The sequence below is a fragment of the Camelus dromedarius genome, chromosome 16 (assembly GCF_036321535.1).
Source record: "Camelus dromedarius isolate mCamDro1 chromosome 16, mCamDro1.pat, whole genome shotgun sequence".
Lineage (NCBI taxonomy): Eukaryota > Metazoa > Chordata > Mammalia > Artiodactyla > Camelidae > Camelus > Camelus dromedarius.
In genome coordinates, this window is record NC_087451.1 from 30,623,331 (window position 1) to 30,648,015 (window position 24,685).

The 24,685-nt window shown below is 54.6% G+C and overlaps 1 protein-coding gene across 5 annotated transcripts in view; it reads right to left on the minus strand.

The window, feature by feature from the left end:
• Positions 1–18,044: 18,044 nt before the first annotated feature.
• The window catches only part of SEPTIN9 (septin 9), a 151,803-nt gene continuing 145,162 nt past the window's right edge, over positions 18,045–24,685 (minus strand). For all 5 annotated transcript variants that reach the window (XM_064495481.1, XM_064495482.1, XM_031469188.2 and 2 more), the window contains 5 exons: positions 24,261–24,378; positions 23,265–23,360; positions 22,896–22,992; positions 21,060–21,111; positions 18,045–19,994 (listed from right to left, as the gene is read on the minus strand). In XM_064495481.1, coding sequence (XP_064351551.1) covers positions 19,859–19,994; positions 21,060–21,111; positions 22,896–22,992; positions 23,265–23,360; positions 24,261–24,378 — 499 coding nt within the window. In that variant the 3' untranslated portion in view covers positions 18,045–19,858. The remainder of the gene's footprint in view (positions 19,995–21,059; positions 21,112–22,895; positions 22,993–23,264; positions 23,361–24,260; positions 24,379–24,685) is intronic.

Sequence of the window (24,685 nt, forward strand, 5' to 3'; positions counted from 1 at the left end):
CAACTGACCTGGGTTTCCTCCCCTTTTTTTTTTGAAGATGTGGTAAGATATAAATAACAATGTTTATCATTTTAACCATTCATAAAATGCAATTTGTAGGCATTAAATACACTCACAATGCTGTGTAGCCATCACCACTACCTAAAATGCTCCTTATCCCAAAGGAAGCTCCGTCCCTGCTCAACAAAACTCCCCCCTCCCCCACCGGCCCCGGGGAACCCCTAGGCTCCTTTCTCTCTCTGTGAATTTGGCTCCTCTAGGCACCTCGTGTGAGTGAAATCATACAATATTTGTCCTCCATGTCTCGCTTTTTTCGCTTAGCCTACTGCTTTCAAGGTCCATCCTGGTTGTACAGGCTTTTGTGTGTGAGTAGTGTTCCCTCGTGCGGACGGGCCGCGTTTCGCCTCCCAGTCATCTGCCGGCGGACACCGGGGTTGCTTCTCCCCGCTGGCTGTTGTGAACGGTGCTGTTGTGAACGTGGGTGTACGAATATCTATTCGAGCCTCTGCTTTTAATTCTTTGGGGTCTGTACCCAGGAGTGGAGTTGCTGGAGCACATGGTAATTCTAGGCTTGACCTTTTGAGAAACCACCAGACGGTTTCCCACAGCGGCCACGCGTTTTGCCTTCCCACCAGCCGCGCACGAGCCTTCCGGCCTCTCCATGTCCCTCCCCGCACTTGTCATTCTCCGTTTTGTAAATAACAAGCCATCCTAGCAGGTGAGAAATGAGATCACACTTGCGTTTTAATTTGTACTTCCCTAGTGACTAGCGGTGTTGAGTGACTTTGGGAATGTTTGAGAAAGTCCTCGGAGGTCCTCGGAGACACCTGGCCGCTGTGAGGGTCAGTGAGGGACTCGCCCCCAGGCCTCCGAGACGCTGTCGGCAAAGCCCGCCCGTGGGTGCTGGGTGGGCCGCTCCCAGCCCAGTGTACTCCCGGCCACCTCTCCTGACCCCCTTGGGTCTGGGCCAGACACCTGGACACACTCACCTCATTAGACTTTCCAGACTGTCTCAGGAACACTTCAGTCAGATTCCCCCAGGCCCCAAGCTGGTTTGAATTTAAGATTCCAATTTGAGAGTTTTTCTCTTTTACCTGAAAAAGTCTCATTAAGACGTAAAGGTTTGGAGTATTCTTCCTGCCAGCTTTTGCTATTAGGGACTTTTTTTCCCCTCTATTTCCTTTGACTTTAGCATTCCTGGTTCATACCACACTCACTCTGCCTGAGAAAGCCCAGGTAACAAGGACTGACAGCACCTCACCTGTGCCCCCTCCCCCCAGCTCAGCAAGCAAGCTGCAAAGTAGGAGGGCACTCCCTCTGGGGGGCTGTGTGTGCGACCTTAGTCACCTAAAGCATGTCAAGGACTTCATCCTTCCAAGATGCCTTAGAGATACGCTTACTTAGCGAAAACCACCATCTCTGACTTACATGGTGGGTAGAATTGGACCGAACATTTCCTTACAGCTACAGCCCTTGTACCTCCCTAGACATATGACCCCATTGTTAAATGGCTTTGTGTCCCAAAATTTCCAGTGTGGAATTTTGGGGAAGAACACTAGGCAATATATGAGATAGAAAAATCCCCAGCACCTGACCGAGGCCACGTTACTGAACTTCTCTGCCTCTCCTTCCCCATCTGTAAAATGGGCAAAATAAAGCCTCTTTCATTGCCTACAGTGCACACTGACGGAGGAGATCGTGGGACCCGCTCCCCCAGCTCTCAGGAGCTCTGGAGTCTAGGGTAAGAGGTCAGGGCACAGGATTCCAAGGGCTTTGGAAATTGGAAGGAAAGTAAGGGCATCTCAGGATGTGGCACCGTCACAGACTCCTCCGTGAGCAAAGGAGGGAGGTGGAGGTTGAGGACCCACCGAGATCACGAGATTCTGAAAACCCTGGGGGCAGAACTCAGCACTGGCTGCCCAGGGCCCATGCAGGCCCCTTTCGTTCCCTCTCCAGTGAGATGGCAGGACCACACCCTCCAGTCCCCACACTGGGAGGCCCCATCTGGAAGTGGGTCGCAGACACGAAAAGCTGCAGGACGAGGGGCATCTATGGATTCCTGACACTTACACCTACCCCCTGGGATTTCAGAAAATCACACCGTGCAGTGGGGGAGGGGCGGGCGGGAAACAGGTCGTTCCTCTATCAAGTGCATCCCTCTGTCTTTTCTTGGAATAACTTCCTCCCCACTAGGAGGGAAAACTGAGAGCCACGTGACACGATCCTAACGGTGCATACGATGATTAGAGCAGGGGGCTGGCTGAAGAGCTGATTATTTATCCAACCAACTGGAAACACGTGAGCAAAACCACCACCCCCCCGACAGGTGGGCAGAGTCATAATTGCTTTTTAAACATGTATTTAAATGTTGATCATTGGGTAAATACCTTTGCAAAAGAGCACATGTTAAGGAGGTGTTGTTTAGGAGGAGCGGGTTGGTCAGGGACGCGGAGCGTGGAAGCCGTGGAAGCCACGCCTGAGCATCAGGGCGCCCCCTGGCCACGTTCGGGAAGTGCTTCCCCTCCTGTCAGAGCGGAGGCTTTTGGGACCTGGGATGCACTTTCAGAAATACATTTTGGATTCATTTTTCCCAACAGATTTTTGTACAAGTCAGTTCAGCTGCCATGAGTGGTTCAAACAGCAGAAATTCATGGTCTCACAATCTGGAGCCTGGACGTCCGAGGTCAAGGTGCCCTCGGGGTCGCTTCTCCAGGGCTTGCTGATGGCCACCTTTTCTCCTAGTGTCTCTACGTGGTCATCCCCCTGTGTGTGTCTGGGTCCCAATCTCTCCCTTTTTATCAGGACACCAGTCCTACTGATTTGGGATTTAACCTAATGACCTCATTTAACCAAATCACCTCTTTAAAGACTCTCTCTCCAAATATAGCTACATCTGAGGTCCTGGGGGGTTACAACTTTAATACACAAATTTGGGGGGAACAGAACTCAGCTGGTCACAGATTCCTTCTGCAAACACATGTTGCCCAGGGAGGAAGGGTTTCTGGGGACGGTGTCCAGCACAGTTCCGAGAGCTCTGCTGGAAAGACACCTGATTCTTTAAGGATAAATAAGTCAGGGGTGATTTTTAAATAATAATAAATACAATAAATGCCTCAAAGGCAGAAGGAACATTCCAGAAAGTCCCAGACTTGAGGACTGTCCTGGTAAGAGAGGCAAGCAGGTGGTTTCCAGGGTCAACCGCAGACGCCCCACGAGATGGCCGGGAGCACTCCTCGTTAGCAGCCGTCCTCCCGCTCCGGGAGCAGCGGAGGCTTTTCCCCGGGGGGACGCAGGCAGGAGGCCAGAGCCCCTCTGACATGTGTCAGGTCAAATCACCAGCTCTCCTGAAAACATCTTCCTCGTCTGTCACCCTCGCCTCCAGCAACCCCGCGCCCATGGTGGACAGAGAGACAGACAGCCCCCTAATGATGCCCGGCAGGCGGCCCCTGCAGCACGCTCCTCCTGGCTCTCCAAAGGCCAGCGGGACAGTTGCCGTGAAGGGCACGGTCCCTGGGGGCCCCACCCCCACTTTAGAACAAAACATGACTAAAATCAGGGCAAGTGGGGTGGTGTGGCTGGGAGGGGGGAGGACCCTCGTTTCCTGGCCGGCCCATCCCTTCCAGGCTGCCGACAGAAAAGGAGGGACCAGCTGCGCAGGAAACTGCGTCACTGCAGCACCTCCGAGCCCCCGGTCCACAGGGGCCCACACTGGTGTGTGCAGCCCACGTCCCCATTTTCTATATCTTTGTCACTGAATTTATTTCATTGTTACTGTCATCGCTGCCACGTGTGCGTTTCAGACACTGCACCAAGGCAGAGATGCGCCCTCCAGCCTCTGCGAGCCCCGTGGCCACTCCCAAGTGCCCTCAGCTGTTGTGCAGGCTGGCATTCCAGAGGGCTTCTCAGCTGACCACTGTCCCTGACCCCCACAGAGGCCCAGGTTCTCGGCCTCCTGGCAGCTGCTACTGCAGGGTGGGAGGGCTCCCTTCCCAGCAATGGTCACTCTGCCCCTGTCCCCTCTCTCTCTCAGTGCTCCCACCCCCTGGGAAGTTGTGGGGAAAGAGGGCAGTGAGATGAAGGGGCAGAGGGAGGGGAGAAACAAGAGCTCACAGGCACTGAGTGTGGCTGCGTGCACAGTGGACGGAGGAAGGAGAGGTGCCAGCCCCGAATACCCGGGAAGGTTTCAGGTCCCTCCCACCTTGCCTGGAAGGACACACACAGAAGATGGCACCTCCAGGTGACAGTGGTGGCTGAACTCAGTGCCTTGGCTAGCAGGCAACCCGAAGGCCAGGGCATTAATGCAAGAAGTTCTGCAGGAAGGAAGAAGTTAAAAAGCAGAGGGGCGGGAAGTGAGAGGGGCCGGGGGGTGGAAAGTAGGGGAAGAAGAGAAAATCCTCTCTGGCCGTAGTGGACCCCAGAGAGGAGCAGAGGCAGGAAACCACGGGGCCCTGGAGTTGCCTTCCCCCGTCCCTGACCCCCAGGGCAATTTGCCACAGCCCAGCCCACCTGCCTCTTCGGTGACCGCGGGATATGCTGCCTGGCCACTGTCACTCAGGGTGCTCCCCACCCCAATTTTTGTTCTCTTCCCAGAATAGCCATGCTTTGTTCTAAAATGGGGGCAAGGGCCCAAGGGACCACTCACAGGACAGAGAGGCTTCTGCTTGGAGGATATCAGGGAAAGGCTTGGTCGAAACAAGAGCTCTTATTTAACTGGCCCCTCGGGTTGCCCCCAAGACCGTGCACACACCCACGTGCATGGTCCAGGCTCGGAGCAAAGATGGATCGCGAGCGGTGATGCTCCGGTGCCCAGATGCTGCCCCCTGGGCACACAGGTGGGACTCCCTGTCCAGAAACACCCTTGGCAGCCCAGCCCCCACCACGCTGGTCTGCTGGTCTCATTTGCCTCCACTCAAAGAGCAGAATCTGCACCCTGACGGGGCCACCTCTCCTTTTCCAGTATTCTACAGGGTGGTTGGCAAGGAGGCGCCCTCAGGCTGCAAGGGAAGGTAAAAACGGTGGTTAAAAAAATACTTGGCACAGGGAGGTGGGGAGCAAGGCGCCAAGCCTGCTCCGGGTGTTCTGCAGGGCGGCCCCAGCCTCGGGTCAGCGCCGCCAGAGGCAGCTGCGCCCCCGCCACGCCGGGCGCCGCGCGCCCCTCCCGGGGAACCACGATGGCTGCCGGCGTCCCCGGGGAGGGTCCCCGCGTGGCCACCGGCCCGGAGGCAGGCTGTGGCGCTCCGGGGCAGGGGGTGGGCGCGCTGGCGGCGGTAAACGGTCCGGAAGGGAGGCCGGATTATCGAGGGGGCTCATTAACGTCACTCCGACAGAAAGCCGGAGCCCCTCCTGCTCTCTTGGTAGGATTTGTTCTTAATCCTCGTATATTACAAGAACACGAATTAAGCTCTGATGAACGCGATATTAATTAATTACATGAACCTGCACGGGGGAGACGGGAGGGGGCGGGGGGCGGTGACGCCCCGCAGCCTGGGGGAGGGGGGTGCAGTGTGAACCAAGGTCTCCTTGTTTCTCCCTCCACAACGTGGAGGCTCGTCTGCCAGCAGCAGACGCAGCTCCGCAGGGTTTAAAGCTTCTGGCAACGTCGCAGCTGAGCAAGGCGGGGGCACCGGGTGTGGCACCTACGTGGAGGAAGGGGCGCCATCTTCCCTCACCGCAAGCACCGGGTTGAGATCCATTTTATATGTTCTAAAGCGGCTGCTCCCAGCCCTGGGCCCCGCCAGGCTCAAGCAAGGAGAGTCTTCCTTGCTCCTCTAAAGCGACTTAGAACAATCTGGCTAGAGGCCGGCTGGGCCCCAGAACATTTTGCAGGGCCTCTTTAACTTCCCTCTCCAACTCGAAGACCCCCCAGGGGTGGGGGACATAGAAACTGCCCCCCCCACACACACACAAATGGCACTTATAAGGAGAAATGTAAGATTGAACTTGAAAATCAGGTTGGGGACCCTGTAGCCCGAGCCTCAAACAGCTCAGATGTCAGCGGCCACTTCCCAGGTGTTTCTGGGATACTGGCAGCCCCCCGCCACCCCTGCCAACCCCGCCAGTGCTTCCAACTTGAATGGGACAGTCCCAGGGTGCTCAGCACCTCCACCTTCAGGGGACTTGCCCCAGGGAGCTGAGCAGACCCTCAGGGGTCCCGCCGGAGGGATCTGGGCCAGATGGAGAGAGACACGGCAGGTGCAGAGAAGGAGCCAGGGGTCAGGCCTAGAGACCACCCTCTCCAAAGTCATGGGGTTAGGTCCGTCTGAATTAGGTCCACCTGAAAGGTGAGGCAGCAAGGAGGCAGCAGGACGAGTTCAGGGGAGGGGAAAGCCTGCAGCAAGTCCGGCTTTGACGTGCAGGGGAGGCTCCCAGCTGGCCGGGACCCTCGTCCTAACGCAGCATGCACTGGAACAGGCCTGCGGCTGCAGCCAGAAACCCCTGTTACCAGGCGGAGCCAAGGAGGAAAGAGTGGGGGCAGGGCACATGGGAGGGAGACATCCTCCCCTCACCTCCGCCAGGAAGCGCCCTTGGATTTTCCTCTCCTCAGTGTGAACATTGGTCAGATTTTAGTCTAACATGCTCAGCCGCGAGGTCTTCCCTTTATTAATTAGGGATCTGCTATAGATGGAGCGTCTGTGTGCCCCAGATTCATTTGTTAAATTCCAATGCCCAGTGTGGTGGGGTTGGGAGGTGGGGTCTTGGGAGGGCGCCAAGTCATGAGGGTGGAGCCTTCACAAATGGGATGAATGTTCTTATAGAAGGGACCCTGAGAACTCCCCGGCCCCTTCTGCCCAGCGAGAGTGCCTTCTGCGCACCAGGCAGCAGGCTCTCACCAGGCACCAAATCTACAGGCTTCTTGGTCGTGGACTTGCAGCCTCCAGAACTGGGAGAAATAAACACCTGTTGTTTAAAAGCCACCTGGTCTATGGTATTTTTATCAAAGCAACCCAAACAGATGAAGACAGATTCTTTCTGCCAGATTTAACCAAGGTTCTGAAGCCCAGACGGTGAAACGTCAGATACTGAGTGACTATTTCCAAGCTATCTCCCTTACTTCGCCTGGGCTGCGGACCTGGGGAAGTTCAAGACGGGTCTGGAGCTGATGGAGATCCTGTTAATCTCCCCCAAGACCGGGGGAGGATGTTTCTCCACGTTGGTGCTGGGTGTTCTCACTCAGCATGTTTCCACCGCTTTGTGTCGGGGGAGCTGGAATGTTCAAAGGCACGTGTCCCATGCCGTCTTGATTTTATAGGATACCAGATATGATTTAGGATCTGCCAACAGATGCTCTTGTGCAATATTTGGTTCTAACTCTTTTCTGCGGTGGTGGAGGTTTATGGGTGAGTCTCCAGGCTCCCGAGCCCACCTTTCCCTGCCTGGTCTCCAGCGCCACACGTGGGAAGCAGAGGTGATGTCATGACCTCTGGACCACAGCTGCGGTGCACAACCTTGAAGCTAACTAACGGTGCCCTTTCATCTCAACTGTTTCCGCCTTCCACTAATCCTACAAGCACCTGCCTCCCACGTTCCATGCCTTCTGACTTGAAATACCCAGCTGAGAGGCGCTGGTTCTTGGAAAATTGCTAGAACTTCAGGTGAGCAAAGCAAGGTCCGTGGTCGTCTCAGCTGGGGGTGCTCCCGCCCTCCCCGGTGAGGTTGGCAGTCCAGTGGTATCTGGTTGGGGGGGGGGGGACTGACAAGGGACAAGGCAGAAGCCCAGAGTTTTGCAAGCTCAAGGCTGCTTTCTGAGCTGGGACAAGCAGCAAACCAGTCGGAAATTTACTAGGGAGAGCCTGGAAATGAGAGAGCTTGGTAGCTCTGAAATCAGTTTTCCAAAATACCTGGCTGAACGGGGAACCAGGTGCATGAGGGAGACCTGAGGGAGGCCAGCATAAAGGATGAGCCAGGGAAGACTGGGCTTGGAGTCCACTCAAGAGGGAAGAGGCTTAGGGCTCCAGGTGTTTGAGTACAAACTGTCAAAATCATTGGCTGCCCAGTAAGCAGGGCAGACTCGGGGGTGACTCTGAGAAAGGTGGGCTGAAACGTCAAAAATTTGTGCACAGACATCAGCAACCACACACCACAGGGGGAACAGACACCTGCAGGCAAGTGAAAAACGAGCAAGCAAACAAACAAAAACATCTCGGAAAAACAAACAGAATCCAGAGTCACTGCAATATATTAATGTAAGTGTCCAGTTTGGGCCCAAAATTATGCAAATAAACAGGGACGTGTGAGCCATGCTCAGGGAAATAAAGCAGTCGATGGGGATGAGCTCTGTGCCCTGGTGTTGGATTTAGCTTCCAGGCAGCAATTATCGATCTGTTCAAAGATCTAAAGGATTTAGAAACTGTTAAAATGACAAATTGTATGTTATGTATATTTTATCACTCTTTTTAAACTGAATGCAAGAAGGGAAAAAAAACTAAAGGAAATTGTGTTCAAAGAATTAAGGGAAACACGATGATGACTCAACAGATAGAGTTTAATAGAGAAATGGGAACTATTGTTCTAGCCACTGAAGATAAAATACATATAAAATAGATAAACAGCAAGTTTCTACTGTAGAGCGCAGGGAACTACATTCAATATCTTGGAGTAACGTGTAATGAAGAATATGGAAACGAATATATGTGTGCCCATGTGTGACTGAAACATGATGCTGGGCACCAGGAACTGACACAACCTTGTAGACTGACTGTGCTTCAATTAAATAAAAAAATGTTTAAGATAAAATAACCGAAATGAAAAATCCACGCAATGGGCTTAACAGCAGACTTGAGGTAGTAGAAGAACCCAATAACTCAACAGTGGCTCCACCTGGAGACCGGAAAGAGAAAAGTATGGGAGGAAAGCGAACAGGGCTTCCGCAACTTCCAAGATGACATCAAGGAAAGCGATGCACATGGGACGGGATCCCCAGGAGGAAGAGAAGAGAAACACAGGGGCAGGAGAAACTTACTTGGAGAAATTATATTCCCAAATTTGATTTTTTAAGTCTGTATGAACCTCCACATGCAAGTTGCTCAACAAAGTGCCAGTAGGACAAATACAGAGGAACCTACACCAGACAGCATCAGAGCGGAACAGACACCAAGGGGAAAATCTTGCAAGCAGCAAAAGAAACACAGCAAAGTTAACTTGCTGCCTTCAGGGGAATAACAAACAGTGTGTTTACAACTGACTTCTCTTCAGAAACAATGAAGGCCAGAGGCAGAGGATTGTTATGTTCAAAGTGCTGAAAGAAAGAAAAAAATAAATCTGTCAACCAATAATTATACATCCAAGGAAAACTCCACTTCAAAACAGAAGGCCACATAAACACATTTCCAAAGAAACAAAACTGCAAAACTTCATTGATAACAGATCTTCCCTATAAGAAACGCTAAAGGAAGGCCTTCAGACTAAACAGCGTCTCAGCCTCAGCGTTACTGACATTTGGGGCCCAAGGGCTGTTTACATCGCGCTGTAGAGTAAATCCCAATGTCAAAATGCCACTGTCTACCCTTCAGTCTGGCAAGTCATTCTTTAAATGAGGACTCGCAGGACAGTAGGAATACAGGAAGATGAACTGTCCTCTCCATCTTTGGCATATAAATCGGTGCAACGTTTTGGAAGATAACTTGGCAATGTATATCCGAATTAAACATGCGTGCCCTTTGGCGCAGTTAGCTCACTATCTGGAACTTATGCTCCTGAAACATTTGCACACCAGTGCAAATCCCTGTGGTCAAGAATGCTTCTGAAGGTGACATGGCTTACGGCAATGCAAGTGGCAAAAGTTTTGCAGTCTGGTTCCAAGCAGGACGTCTGTCACCCACCTGCAAACCTCCCCTGGTGGCTCCCCAGCGCTTCCCTTGTGCGCGTTCCCAGGGAAAGGGCAGCCCTCCTCACTGAGACTAGATAGACTATTTTACTATTTTTTAAAAATGTTTTCTAAGTTGATTGCTGCAGAACCAAGAAGTACACAGCACACAACACAGGTTCTTCCCAGAAGTGTCACGAGCCCTCGAGGCTGTCCACAGTATGGTCCCTGCCCATCTTCTACCCCCTCACCTGCCAGCTCCCAGCTCTCCAATCCACCTCCGTGGAATTCCTTACCTGTCTTTGACCAATCTGTGCTGCTCCATGCCTCCAGGTCCTAAGGCTCCCCACCCCTCAACTGAGGGCTGCCCCCTCCCCTGCTTTATCCCTCCACCCCCTTTCCATCCACAAACATCTGATTTCAGTGCCACGGCCTCTCTGCTGCCCAGCCCTCCTGGGGTGCCAGCTCCATCCGGAACTTATAAACACTCATCCGTCTTCTTCACCAGACACCAAGCTCCCATCTACTGTGGGGGAGGATGTAGCTCAGGTGGTAGAGAGCAGGCTTAGCACACACAAGGTCCTGGCTTCAGTCCCCAGTACCTCCTCCAAAAATAAATAAATAAGTAAACCTAGTTATCTCCCCCCTAAAAATTAAAACAAAACAAAATGATGCTTGAGTGATGAAGAAGTCTGTCTCCGAGTTCTCAATGACTTAAATTCAAATAGATGTTTCTCTAGAAGAAAATTAAAAACTCTCGTCTACTATGACTTTAGGGAGCACAGTGCATGGAGTTCCCCCCCAAAATATTTCTTAAATAAACAAACAGCTAATTGCATAAATGAAGACAGAGACACTCTTGTGGGAGCAGTAGAGAGATCGGCTTAATAACAGAACCCAGAAGGTGTGTAGATTAACTACCTTTCGGCAGGCTTCGGTCCACACCGATGAACAAACCAGGTGAATTCAGGGCTTTGGAGGCGCCCGTGGCTGCCAGGAGCAAGCTCAGTTTCCTTTGGGAGCTGCCGAACATTCAATTAACCTTTGTGACCCCGCCGAAAGCGGCACAAACCCGACTGGCACCCTTTTGTGAGCTCTGTCGCTGACGGGGGGCGGGGGTGGCAGATACCAGACATCGGAGCATGAAAGGGAAAATGATGAAAGCCAGTACTTTTTCAAAGAGAGAGCACAAAGAAGAATTACGAGAAAACTCCCTAAATTACAAGTGTGGGTTACAGTAATTGCTAAATTACAGCGCTCCAACTTTATTAGACACACACCCTCTCTCGGCTTCCACAGTTTTCAAGGGCTGCCTCGAGCTGACAAAAGCCAAAAAGCTCAGTGGGAAGTCTGGCAGGGAGCCGAGAGGGGCTAATGGCAACCCTGCTACAGGCGAGGCTGGGATGCAGGAATGGACCAGGACCTGCGATGCTTCTGTTCTCTGATGACGAATTCCTGGGGGGCGGGGAGGGGGGAACTGCCCAGCCCGAGCTGGGGTTTGCAGACAGAACTGGGGTGTTAGGGTTTTTAAACTACGTGGCCTGTAGCCAATTGATTTGGAAACGCTGAGCGTTTTTCCAGGGTCTTTGAAGGTCCTGGATTCAGGCAGAAAATGCCCTGTATCAGACCAGCTTTCCCTCATTGTCTTTACTGTTCCCAGGTGTAACATCTCATTTCAAGGAGCAGGTCTCGCCTCCCCTGAGAACTTCCACGCATCTCTGCACGTTGATGGTCCCCCAGTCGTTAGCACTCACCCTCCACACGCTGTGTTCCCGTCCTCGGGGCCCCCGGACACACCAGGCCCACACAGGTGTGTACCATCTGCCTACAGCGTTCACTGAGACCTCAGTAGCCTGCCTCCCAGCGCTTACAGGAAAGACCTGATCCCGCCTGCGGAAACACTGAGGTGAGTGGGGAAGGGCACCTGACTAAAGTTTAGTCCAGCCCAGACGCAGCTCAGCTGCACGTGAGAGCGCGTTCTTTTCCGGGAGCGGCTTGGGATAGATTTATTCTACATGCTGCTGGGTTTTTGTTTTGTTTGGTGCAGGAGATAATTAGGTTGATTTATGTTTTGTTTTTTTTTTTAACAGAGGTACTGGGGATTGAACCCAGGACCTCATGCCTGCTAGGTACACACTCTACCATTGAACTATACCCTCCCCCCTTGTACTGCTGTTTTTTTGTAACACGACATCTGGCGTAAATAAAAAATTACACGCAAGGAAGCAGGTCACGTGCCGGAGGTGGCCAGGAAAGAGGTTCAGGTCACGGGTTTCCATGAGGGGCTGCTGAGTGGAGCCCAGACCTGCCCCCTGGGCCCACGCCTTCTTCTCGAGACCAGCACCTGAAGGTTGGCCCCTCCAGGCCATCCTAGGTCCTAAGGGAGTGGCCTTCTTGACGACCTTAAATCCTATGACATTTTCATGAGTCCAACAGGTTTGTGTCCTCGTGGGCCTTCTGTTCTGGTGCAGGAGTCTTGGGGCCAACAGTGAGTGTAGTTGGCTAGTGTCCCCCAGATTCACATCCACCGAATCTCCAGACGTGACCTTATCTGGAAATAGAGTCATGGCAGCTGCACTTAGCTGAGTCAAGAGGAGGTCACACTGGATTAGGGGGCCCTAAATGCGATGGCAGGTGTTCTTATGAGAAGCGGAGGGACACACTGGGAAGACGGCTGTGTGAAGACAGATGCGGAGAACGAAGTGAGGCAGCCACAACCCACACAAGAAGCCACCAGAAGCCGGAGAAGCAAGGCTCCTCTCCTAGAGCTTTCAAGGTGGGGAGGGATGGGGGAGTGCCAGGGAGGGGGGAGTGCTGGGGAGGGAGTGCGGGGGGTGAAGAGGAGTGCCGGGAGTGGGGGAGTGCCAGGCAGGTTGGGGCTGGGCCCTTGTCCCCTTCTCCCACTGGGCAGCTCAGTTCTCTCTCTTTTTTTTTTTAATTGAAGTATGTTGCTTTATACTTTAGTCTCATGTACAACAAAGCGATTCCGTTATACATATATATGTAAATATCTATATTCTTTTTTCCTGTTCTTCTCCATTATAGTTTGTTATAAGATGTTGGATATAGTTCCCTGTGCTGCACAGAAAATCCTGATTGTTTATCTATTTTATATATAGATTGTGCATCTGGTAATCCCATACTCCCAATTTATCCCTCCTGGCCCGCTCCTTTCCCCGCTGGTAACCAGAAGTTTGTTTTCTATGTCTGTGAGTCTGTTTCTGTTTTGTAAATAGGTTTATTTGTACTATTTTTTAGATTTCACATATAAGTGATGTCATATATTTGCCTTTCTCTGTCTGACTTACGTCACTTAGTATGATCGTCTCTAAGTCCATCCACGTTGCTGCAAATGGCATTATTTCATTCTTTTTATGGCTGAATAGTATTCCATTGTATGAACATACCACATCTTCTTTGTCCAGTCATCTGTTGATGGACATTGGGGTTGTTCCCATGTCATGGCTATTGTAAATAGTGCTGCTATGAACACTGGGGTGCATGTATCTTTTTGAACGAGAGCTTTTGTCTTTTCTGTATATATGCCCAGGAGTGGGATTGCTAGATCATATGATAACTCTATTTTCAGTTTTTTTAAGGAAACTTCATACTGTTTTCCAGTTCTCTTGTGTTTTATAATCGGATTTGGGGGTTACATTTTATGTTAAAGCCCAACATTAAGTAATGGAAATAAAAGCAAAAATAAACAAATAGGATCTAATTAAACTTAAAAGCTTTTGCACAGCTAAGGACACCATCAACAAAACGAAAAGGCAACCTACAGAATGGGAGAAAATATTTGCAAATGATGTGACTGATAAGGGACTAATTTCCAAAATACACAAACAGCTCGTATACCTTAATATCAAATAAACAAGCAACCCAATCCAAAAATGGGCAGAAGACCTAAACAAGCAATTCTCCAATGAAGACATACAAATGGTCAATAGGCACGTGAAAAAATGCTCAGCATCGCTAATTGTCAGAGAAATGTAGATCAAAACTACAATGAGGCATCACTCACACCAGCCAGAATGGCCATCATTCAAAAGTCTACAAATGATAGATGCTGGAGAGGGTGTGGAGAAAAGGGAGCCCTCCTACACTGCTGGTGGGAGTGTAGATTGGTGCAGCCACTATGGAGGACAGTATGGAGGTTCCGTCAAAAGTGAAAATAGACTTACCATGTGATCTAGGAATCATATTCCTGGGCATATATCCAAAGAAAAATAAAATTCAAGAAGACACATGCACCCCAGTGTTCATAACAGCACTATTTACAAGGGCCATGACATGGAAACAACCCAAAAGTCCATCAACAGACAACTGAATAAAGAAGTTGTGGTGTATTTATACAACAGAATGCTACTCAGCCATAAAAAAGAATAAAATAATGCCATTTGCAGCAACATGGATGGACCTGAGGCTTGTCATTCTAAGTGAAGCAGGCAAGAAAGAGAAAGAAAAATGCCATAGGACATCATTTATACGAGGAATCTAACAAATAATAGTAATAAGGATGCAAATGAACCACTTACTATTTATAACTTGGATGACTGATTTCTTGACTGTGTGTGAGCGCACCTGACTGTCCTTTATGACTGGTTTGCCGCATTCTGTTGATTCTTATTTTGTGGTTGGCTTTATTCCTTTGCTAACCATGTAAGTTTAAAAAGCTAAAGCTCTACATTGTTCTTAGAAGCAATGATCAGTACATACATGTAAACTAAAAAAATGTGCAGTACGCTGTATATATGTATTTACACGCAATATAATGTGTGTGTGCTGTCAAACTGTAATAATTCTACCTAATAAAACTGAAAAAGGAAAAAAAAAACCAACATTAGATACAGCTTAGGACAAGACTGACCGCCCCCCCCACCTTACCCCCCCCCACACAATGTGCTTCCTGCACATCTGTGACTTTAGTCACAAGAGGCCAAATCAGCCGCCCAGCGTCCCGGAAGGAACCCCGGGTCACATCACACCCCAGGCCTCCTCTGCCCCCGGCCAGAACGCTCGGCTTCCCCAGAACTAACGCCGAAGCTTGGCTTGCCGGATAAGACACGGACCCTCAGCTAACGTTGAACTTCACATTCACAATGAATAATATTTTCGTATTAGTAAGCCCTGGGCAGTATTTGGGACATACTTAAACTAAAAAAAAAATCGTTTGTGACTTGTCTGAGATTCAGGTTTAACTGGCCATCTTGCCTTTCTGTTTGCTGCGTCTGGCAGCCTGGCTGGGCTCCCCGCCCCCCGCCCCCCCCACCCCGGTCTCCCCCCCACCCCCCCCCCCGCCGCCGCCGCAGCTCGGAGGCGCACACCTGGAGCCACACCAGCCGCTGTGAGCCAGGCCTGTTCCAGGCCCGGCAGGGCTGAGACACCGACTTTCCTGAGACGTTTTTTTAAATTGTGGCAAACTACCCATTTTAGCCATCTTAATACCTACAGTTCAGTGGCATTAATTACGTTTGCACTGTTGTGTATCCATCACCACCATCCAGCTCCTGAACTCCTTCTCTTCCCAAACTGAAGTTCTGTCCCCGTTAAATGCTCACTCTCCCTAGCCCGCTCGCCTAGCCCCTGGCAACCACCGTTCTGGGCAAGGACATCCTGAGGGTAAGAAGCTGAGATGCCCGGCCAGGAGGGCAGTCAGGACAAGGCCAAGGATGCCACTTGGCGTCCTTGCATCCCCAGGCCCCTTCGTGGGGCCCCTGGTGGGATGTAGATGCTGGGCTGAATCCTGATTCTGAATGGTACCCACCCTGGAGGGACCAGCAAAGCTGCCCCTGGGGCTTCCTGAGGATCCCCGCCCGACTCAGCTCCACCTGGGCGGTGTCCTCCGCACCCCTCCCACATGGCCACTCCGCAAGGCTGTTTCCTTCAGCGGATTTGTATTCCTTCGTGGGATGGACTCTGATGAGGTGATGGATCAGGCGGATGGAGAGGCCACGGCAGTTCTCCGTGTGCCGGGACTGACCGCTGAGCCTGATGCAGGTGCTCCTGCTAACCAAGTGGGAGGGGGAGGAAGAGGAGGCGGTGGGGGCAGAGGGGGAGGAGGCATTGTGGGCAGCCTGCAGCAGCTCCCTGGCAGCGCCAACTCTCCAAGTAATTAGTTTTTAAATCAGGCAGACGGTTCAAGACCCACTCACTCTGGGCAGCTTTAATTATTTACGGCCCCTTTTTCTTCTCATTATTTACAGCTGTCCTCTGTGAACAGGAAGGAAGCTGTTTTCTCCACTGGGGTCTCGGCATTCATGCAGCTGTAACTTCTCTAAGGCCCAGGGGAATCTCTGCCGCAGAGCAGCTGGACCGGGCTGTCCGTGGGGCCCGCGGAGGGCCAGCCAGGGGGCCCCCACAGTGTGGAGGACTTTCTGCATCAGGCGTGTCCCCAGAAGCCAGGCTGTGGCCCGTCCTCGGGGCCTCCCACTCACCCCCTCAGGATGTGTTGGCGACAGACCAGCCAGAGGCCAGGGCTCTGAGACGGCTGGGAGAGGGTCAGGGTGGTGTGGGTCACTGCGGGGACCAAGTGGTCCAGGTTTCCCAGGACCCCCCTAGTTCTAGCACCGGAAGTCCTGCAGCCCTGCAAACCCCTCATTTCCAGGCGAACTGGGACGTTCAGTCACCTGGATCTGCAGCAGGGGATTTGCTTCATTGGGTGGGAGGAGGGAGAGCCCCTTCACTGGATGGAGGTGCGGGCGGGCTGGGCAGAGGTGATGGCCAGACGCTCCCTGGTCCCAGAGTCAGGCCAATAGATTGACAGCAGTGTAGGGGTCAGCGAGCTGGCTGGACATGGGAAGTGGGTCCCTGGGACGGGGGTGGGATTCTTGGGCTGAGACCACAGCTTGGAGATGGTGTCGGCCCCAGAGGGTCAGGCCAGAGGGAAAGCTGCTGGCAGGGATGGCCAGCAGGGGTGGCAATGGGACGGTTTTAGTCTGGAGGATGGAAGGGGGTACAAGTGCAGGAACCGCTAAGAGCTACAGATGGGGGATGGGTCAGCCGGGAGGGCCTTGAGATGACCACCCCCAGGACTGCAGCCCCGCGTGAGGGCTGACCCGACCCGACCCTCCCGTGCCCATGGCAGGTTCGGGCGCTGATAACACGCCTCAGATCCTGGAAGTCGAGGGCCTGTGTGGCTACTTCCCATCGATTCATTTGGAGACTTAGTCCATCTGCTTCCCCCAAAACAAGCCAACCTGTCCGACAGACGGGCCAGGGAGGCCCAGAGGGGCTGTGGCAATCCTGAGGCCACCTGGCTCATTGGTGGCAGAGCCTCGAGCCCAGGTCACCCAAGTCCTAATTCAGGGCTTTCCCCTGCCCATCTCGGCTACCTGCCTCGTCCCAGAGTCTGAGACGGGGGGCGGCGGGGGGTGGGGAGAGGTGGGTGTCGTAGGTTGAACCACATCCCCTGACCCCCAAAATTCACCTCACACCGTGGCCTTATGTGGAGACAGGGTCCCTGACAATGTTAAGGACCGGGATGAGGTCCTCCTGGAGTAGGGTGGGCTCGAGAACCAGAGACACAGAAGCCACATGAAGACGGAGGCAGAGACTGGAGCGATGCGGAAACCGAAATGGCAAGAGGCAGGAAGTCTCCTCTCCAGACCTTCAGAGGGAGCCTGGCCCGCCGACACCGTGACCTTGAACATCTAGCCTCCAGACTGGAAGAAAACCCATTTCTGCTGCTTTAAGCCGCCCAGTTTGTGGTGATTTGTGACGGCAGCCCTGGGCCACTCTGCCACGGAGGGAGAACGGGGCTGCTGACGTTGTGCACAGGGGCCTCTGCAGCCACACCCCCGGCCTTACTCCCCGGCACTTAGCGTGCAGATAAAACCTCACATGGCAGCCTCTTAAATCCTAGTCTTTGGGGGACCAAGTTCTCTTGGAATAATAAATTGGTATGAAATTATTGTCAAAAACAGAACAGCTCATAGGGTTCATAGCAATAGATTTCAATTTTAAGAAGAAAAACTTATTTCCAGGGACACACTAATAGAAGCAGCTCACGGCACCACCCTGTGGAAACCCTTCAAAGTCTCCTTTTAATGAATAAATTAAGATTCTCTGTCCACTTTTCAATCATCCCTTTAAATGAGTGCTTCTGAGTCCCCGAAACCTCCCCCCTCCCTCCGGAAGGAGGTTAAACAGTTCCCCAGCAGCCGCTTTCATGCCCTCTTTCCTCTCATCAAAGGAGCACTTTCGAGGTCAGAAAAAAGAAAAAAATCCCCACTCCAGAGCCTTCCAGGTCTGCATTTGGAACATTTATTTCAGGAAATACATTTTCAACACTTTGTCATTTATACAAAAAGAGACGAATTTCTCAGGAGGCACATAGCGAAGGGCCACTGTGGAACAGAGCCCAGTGAGACTAACAAGTTTTCAAAATCTGGCTACAGAGAAGGAAAGCAAAGGCGTCCCAGGATGGGAGCTGCCAGACCCCGGGGCGAGGGGCCCGGCAGAGCACCCCCGCCCGGGAGGCTGCCCCCTGGCCAGGCCCCGATGCTGGAGACAGACGCATCCTTCAAAATCTTGGTTTTGGCAAAAATGGCAAGTCGGCAAGTAAACTGTTTCGCTAAGGGGCCCTTCCTCTCTCGGGTGGGGAGGGAGTAAACACGCAAAGCAATGGCATCCACGCACGCGCACACACCAGGTCTGTCTGCAGCCATCCCTCCTCTCTGCTCTCCTCCTGGGCTGGCGGGCACCTCCCCGTGGGCTCCAATCTCATCTCCCCGGCCGGAGCCAGCCCCTCGGTCTCTCCAGGGGGCAGGAGGAAGCACCTGCGGTCTGCTGTGCCTGGCACAGATGGTCCCTGCTGTCCCCCACGGAGACAGGGGTGAGGGAGCAGGAGACGGACTGGGCTGTGCGGACGTGAAAGCCAGCTCTGCAGCCCGGCTGTGGGCCGTGCACACCTGACCTCTGACCTCTCCCCCTCTGGGGTCTTCATGGTGGGCTGAGGGGGTGGGTGAGGCAGGTGGGTAACAAAAAGTCAGGCCTGCCTGGCCCCCACCTCCCTGGGTGGCGGCATCAGCAAGGCCTGGGTCAGGAGGGCTGAGTGTACATCTGGAGTGGCTAACTGGGCATTCATTTAACCAGAGCGTCTTGGGCCAAATGGATGTCTAAACAGACAGACACACACACACACACACTTTCCCAGTCACACGGGGTGGGGCAGGGCAGGCACCAAGGCCACGAGGGCCACTCTGAGCATTCCCAGCCACGGTTCACAGGGGCCCCCGCTTCCTTCCTGCACCTGCCGTCACTTCCTCCCTCAGCTCCTCCGCCAGCTTCGCTTGCTTGGACCCTCCCCAAATCAGGGTGGGGTGGGGTGGGGTGCATCTGTTTCCTTCCTTTGGATCCTCAATCAAATCCCAGCAGGGGGAGGAGGGGGGGCGGCGGGGACACGGGACATGAGGGGAAGATGAAGACACACCTTCCTCTCTCCAACTTGTCCCAACTTCCCGTCCAAGGGGACAGCTGGGGAGAGTCTGCCGGCTCTCATGGACGGCTGAGATAAAGGCACTTTCTGCTCCGGGACAGGCTTGCGGGTGGGCAGCAGCCAACGGGCCTTGCTGCATCTAAGCAGTTGGCAACTTGGGTCTCGTGGAAGGAACTGCTCTCCCCTTGGGGGCCGGGTAGGGGGCTCTGAGTCACGGCCAGCGCCGGGTGGGGAGGCGGGGGCAGGAAGGGGCTCCAGGTCCACCAGGATGGTTCCACCCACCGCGGGCACCACCCCGAGATGGAGGCAGGGTCGGGACTGAGTCAATGGTCCTCCCCGCCCCTCCTGGCCCCGGTCCAGCCTCTCCTGGACCTCAGGAACGGCCAGAGAGCCGGCCTCCACTCCGAGGTGCTCCCAGCCCGGGCCCCTGTAGTCTGCGGGCTAATCGCGAACATACTCAGAGGGCACCCGTCATCTTGTTACTTGGCATGTGTAAAGGGGCAGAGATCGATGCCACATGGAGAAAATTATATAAAATAAAATGGGGCGAGTGGGGCAGTGAGGGACGGACAGGCTCGGGGCAGGGTCCCGGGGGCAGGGTCCCGGCCAGGCGGCGCCTACCCCTCCTGGGCTTCGGGAGCCTTGTCCTGGACGCCGTTGGCCACGGCGCCACTGCCCTCGTGCAGGCGCTTCACGCGGTAGGCCTCGAAGTGGATGCTGCTGGTGATGTCCTTGATGTTCTGCATGTGCGTCCTGGGGAGGCACGGGGAGTCGCGAGGAGGGCCGGGCTGGGGGCGGGAGGCTGGCCCTGCTTGCTCTGCCTGCCCCCCACCCCCAGGGGGTCCCCCAGTGGGGCACTTTAGCCCCACAAAGATGGACCAGGCCTGGGCAGGGGTGTGACTAGGGATCTCCATAGCAACCCCAGGTGCTCTCAGGATCATGTGTTCTAACTTGTCCCCTTCCTCTGTGTCAATCCAGCGGCCAGTCCGGGGACAGGGGCTGCGTGCAGACTCAAGAGTGGGTAGAGCCGAGGCCCCTGGCATGGCAGGGCTGGGCTGTCCTTGCTCTGTTCTAGAAATGCCAGGCCGACGGCCAGGTGCGCTGGCAGGTAAGGGGCAGTGGCTTGCAGCAGGCAGGCGGCCTGGGGGAGGGTGCTGGGAACCCCTGCCAGCCCTGTGTCCAAGCCTCCCTTCCCCACAGCCCACCAGGGTGAGGTTTGGAAGTGGGTGCCGGAAGGGCCCATGGTAGGTGTCCTTCCTCAGCCAGCCTCTCAGCATAGTGGGGATGCTCTTGGAAGCCACACCCCCCCAGCGTGGAGGCCGTGAGAAATGGCCCAGTCCCTCCTGCTGACTTCGTCCCTAGCATCCATCCTGCAGGCTGAGAAGCTGGGATCCCCCTCCTCCGTCCACCTGCCCTGCCCCCCACCCCGGCACCCTCTCCAATGGGCTGAGGATGGGCCACTCCTTGCCTGGGCTCAAGAAAACTGAGGAGGCCAGAGGCCGCTGGGATGGGAGCCGGGGAACATCCCCCTTGCCCCCGACACATGCCCAGCACACGAGACCTCCTGGGGCCCTGAGTCTCATGGGCTTGGGCTGCTGTGATGAGAACTCAACCCTCCCCAAGGAGAAGTAAAAAGGATTTTCAATTCTTGCTTCATTTCCAAGAAAGTGTTTTAGAAAATAGGCCTCCGAGTCCTCCTGGGGAGGATGGCAGATAGGCAGGGCAGGCAGGCCGCTGCCCAGGACCTCCGTCCACTCACCCTGATGGAGATCCCCCCCAAGCCGTCAGCCCCCCACCAAGCCCCAGCTGGTATCTCACCTGATGAGGAGGTCCCGCAGGTAAGCAAACTCACAGTGTGTGGTGTTCTCAACTGAGGAGGGGAGACAGGAGAGGCTTTAATGTCATGCAGATCCTCCCCTTCCCCTGCCAATGCTGGGCAGGGAAAGGGGGGAGTCACTGCCCGAAGGGGAGCACGGGGCACCACAGCTCCTGCCCTCCTGCCCAGAGGGTTCTGTTCTAGCAGGGAGGTGGCACAGTAACCCAGCCAAGACAGCCTGTCATTCAGTGAACAGGATCTGGGCCACAAGATGAGAGGGAGACAGGAAAACAGCCTCTTTTCGTTTCTCAACCATTTCCTTTACGGACTGTCTCCAGAGCCTGAGTTAGCCACCAGGGGGCAGCAGAGGCGTGTCAGCTGCCTGGCTACCCTCCCCCACCCCTCCCAGGTCCCCACTGAGCCCTTTCTTAACCCAAAGTTCTCCAGCCCTCCAAAACACGCCTTCATAAAAAGGTTCCTCAAAAGCAAGATTTTAGGAAGACAGGAAATGGAGGAGGCGGGGCCAAGGCGGACAAGGCGGGGCCAAGGCGGACGAGCCCAGGGGTGAAGCCTGATACAGAAGATCCAGAACGGTCACCGGGGTGGGACAGAGAAGTAACAGGAGCCCCCCTACAATGAGCCGCCCTGGGTGCTTGGTGCCTGGCAGTTTTCACTGTATCGTTTCTTAGAGGATCTGCCGCCCCAAAAGCTCCAGTGGCCTTTGAGACAAATTCTCTCATTTTACTAAACTCTTGGCCACAGTAACCACTTTATGGATGGTGAAAACGGAGGCCCTGGGGGGATTAAGGGGCATGCTCAAGGTCACAGGGACATGCCCAAGGTCACGACGACCTGGGTGTGGGACGGGGTGGCAGCAGCTGGAGTTGACAGGGACTGCTGGATTTCCTGCCTCCTTCTCTATGCTGGGCCTTTCAGCCAAGGGGCCCATTCCCCTCTGTTCCACAGAGGGAGGGAGGGACAGACGGGGGGATACGGAAACGGCCAGGTCCACCCGCCCAGGGGGTCGTGGCCACCTGCAGAGGGTTGGACGGTGTCCCCCAGACTAATCCAACTTCTAACCCTGGGTCCTTGCGAATGGGGCCTTGTTTGGAAAGTCTTTGAAGGTGGAGTTAAGGTAAGATCTCAAGAGGGGACCATCCTGGGTTGGGGGAGGGCCCGAAGGCCCAGGACAAGTGTTCTAATAGGGAAAGGCACAGGCACATGGAGTGAAGACAGAGCAGTGTGTCTACAAGCCAAGGGGCACCAAGGACACAGGCAGCCACCAGGAGGGCAGCAGGGAACAGTCTCCCGCAGGACCCCCAGAACTAGGAGAATAAATTGTTCTAAGCCACCCAGTCCGTGCTGGTTTGTTACAGCAGTCTTGTGACCCTCAGATGCGGGGGTCCTGGGAACTTCTGTTGAGGGTATCCGGTTCTCAGCTGGACAGAGCCACAGCCCAGTCCTTTCCTAGGCTCAGAGAGGTGGGGTGACTTGTCCAGGGCCACACTGCACAGCTGTGAAACCCCATCGCTGGAACCTAGAACCCGGCAGTGCCCATCCTATTCTCTCCGCCTCGGGATACTTCCCTGCCCACAGGAGATCGGGGTGGAGGCGCAGCTCCGCCGGCTAATGGCTGAAGGTCCCGGACAAGTCACTTGGCCCCTCATTTCACCCCCGTGGAGTGGGAACCCTGGGACCCCTCCCCGTGGCTGGGTGGGCAATGCACCGGAGGAGGTCCCGAGAGCGCCAGCTCAGGCCTCGGCACGTGGCTCTCAGTCAGCAAGAGCGGCTATTTTCCTGGCCTGTCTGGGAGCCCCAGGCTCCAGCTCGGTGATTACCTTCGATGGTGCCCCATTTGGTTTTCCTTCCCAGGATCCTCTTCCCATTCACTTGGTACTCGTGGTCACTGCCCACCACGGCGAATGGGATCATCTCCTGGGAGAGGGGCAGGTGGCATGGGTCACGCGTGTGTGCAAAGGCCAGCCCACTCCCTGGTCCCCTGGGAGGAGTCTGGGGCCCCAGCCCTGAGGGCCACCTACAGACACTCTGGCTCTGACCCCTCCCAGCCCAGAGAGTACATTCTCATGGCTCAAGGCCATCCCACCCGTTTCCCCAGAACCCCCAGATAGGACAGGAAGATCCCCACCCACATCCTTGAGCAGGGACCTAGGGGCCTCCGGGAATAGCATCTTGGCTGGTTCACTTACTCGGAATTTCTCATTCACCATCCGGTCCTCCGAGTCCTCATCAAACTCCTTCTGGGGGTACACGTCGATGCCATTGGACAGCAGGTCCGCAGTGATCTGGGGGTCCGGAGGGGAGAGATGTGGGCACCATTCACACAGCAAGCTGCACTGGCCCATGAGGATGTGCCCATGCCAGGGCCTCCATAAAGTGAGTGGCCCCAGGCTTGGGGTTAAGGGTGGGCTCTTGCCCGGATACTCTGCAGTGCTTCTGCCTCCCGAACGGAGGAGGGGCAGCCGCAGACCTGCCTGCCGGGAGAGCCCTGCAGCTGCCCAAGGGCCCAGGTCACTGTCCCAGGAATCTCCCTGTACTCCCCTTCCAGCACATCACACCCCCAGGAAAATACCTCAGGCTTGCCGAGTCCTCCCCGTCCTGAGCTCTGCCTGGAAACCCTCTCCCTGCAGCTCCCAGACCTGCACAGGTGCACCTGCTTGTGCTAAACTGTCCCTGCCCCTTGCATTACCCGACACGGATGGCGTTCAGTTGACAATGTCCTAGTGGGCAGCTGTCATTTTTGCCCTGAACACAGACTCACACCCGTGTGCAATTTTGGGCGCTCTCTCATTCCTCTTCCCTCCAGACACTCCCATTGCCAGGGGACCACCCTCCCCTAAGCATGCTGGGAAACTCCCTGGTGTGGGTTTGTGGGCAGAGGCTGTGGGCAGAGGCCTGCGTGGGGAGGGCGGAGCTTTAGAGATTAGACTGAGGGCCCTCCTCAGTCACGCCCACCGAGGCAGAGGTCCTATGGGGGCCTAGGGTTCCCCTCCTGCTCAGACAGCGGCCCAAAGTGGGACAGCAGTGGAGAAGGAAGTGGCCAGCTGTCCCCTGGTGAAGACCATTCCTTCTGAACCATCTCTCCCATCTAATAAAAACCTGGCATGTCGTGTCTGACTAGCCCCACCAGACTTGTTCCCATTGTGGGGCTGGGGGCTGGGGGGCCGGGTGAGGTGGAGCCTCACCCGCTGTTTGAAGTAGACCCTCTCCTCCAGGGTCAGCGTGTCGGCCTTGGCAATGACTGGGACGATGTTGACCACTTTGCTCAGGCGCTTCATGAACTCGATGTCCAAGGGCCTGAGGCTGGAGCAGAAGGACACGGATGAGAGTGTGGCCGCAGGGACACGGGAATGGGGACAGGAACGAGGGAGGGTGGCCCACTCCAGTCTGGATGGAGCTGAGGGAGGCCCGCAGGGTGCCTGCAGGGGCTCCCAGCTGGGTCCACACTGACAAGGTCAAGGCTATGGGCTGAGTGCCGGCCACGCCACAAGCCAGGGACAGAGAAAGGAAAAGGGCTCCTGGGACACACAGAGCCTGGGCAGGAGGGCGCAGGGGACGAGGCCAGCTCCAAGCACTCCCGTCCATGAGCTCCCCGAGTCCCCAGAGGGTC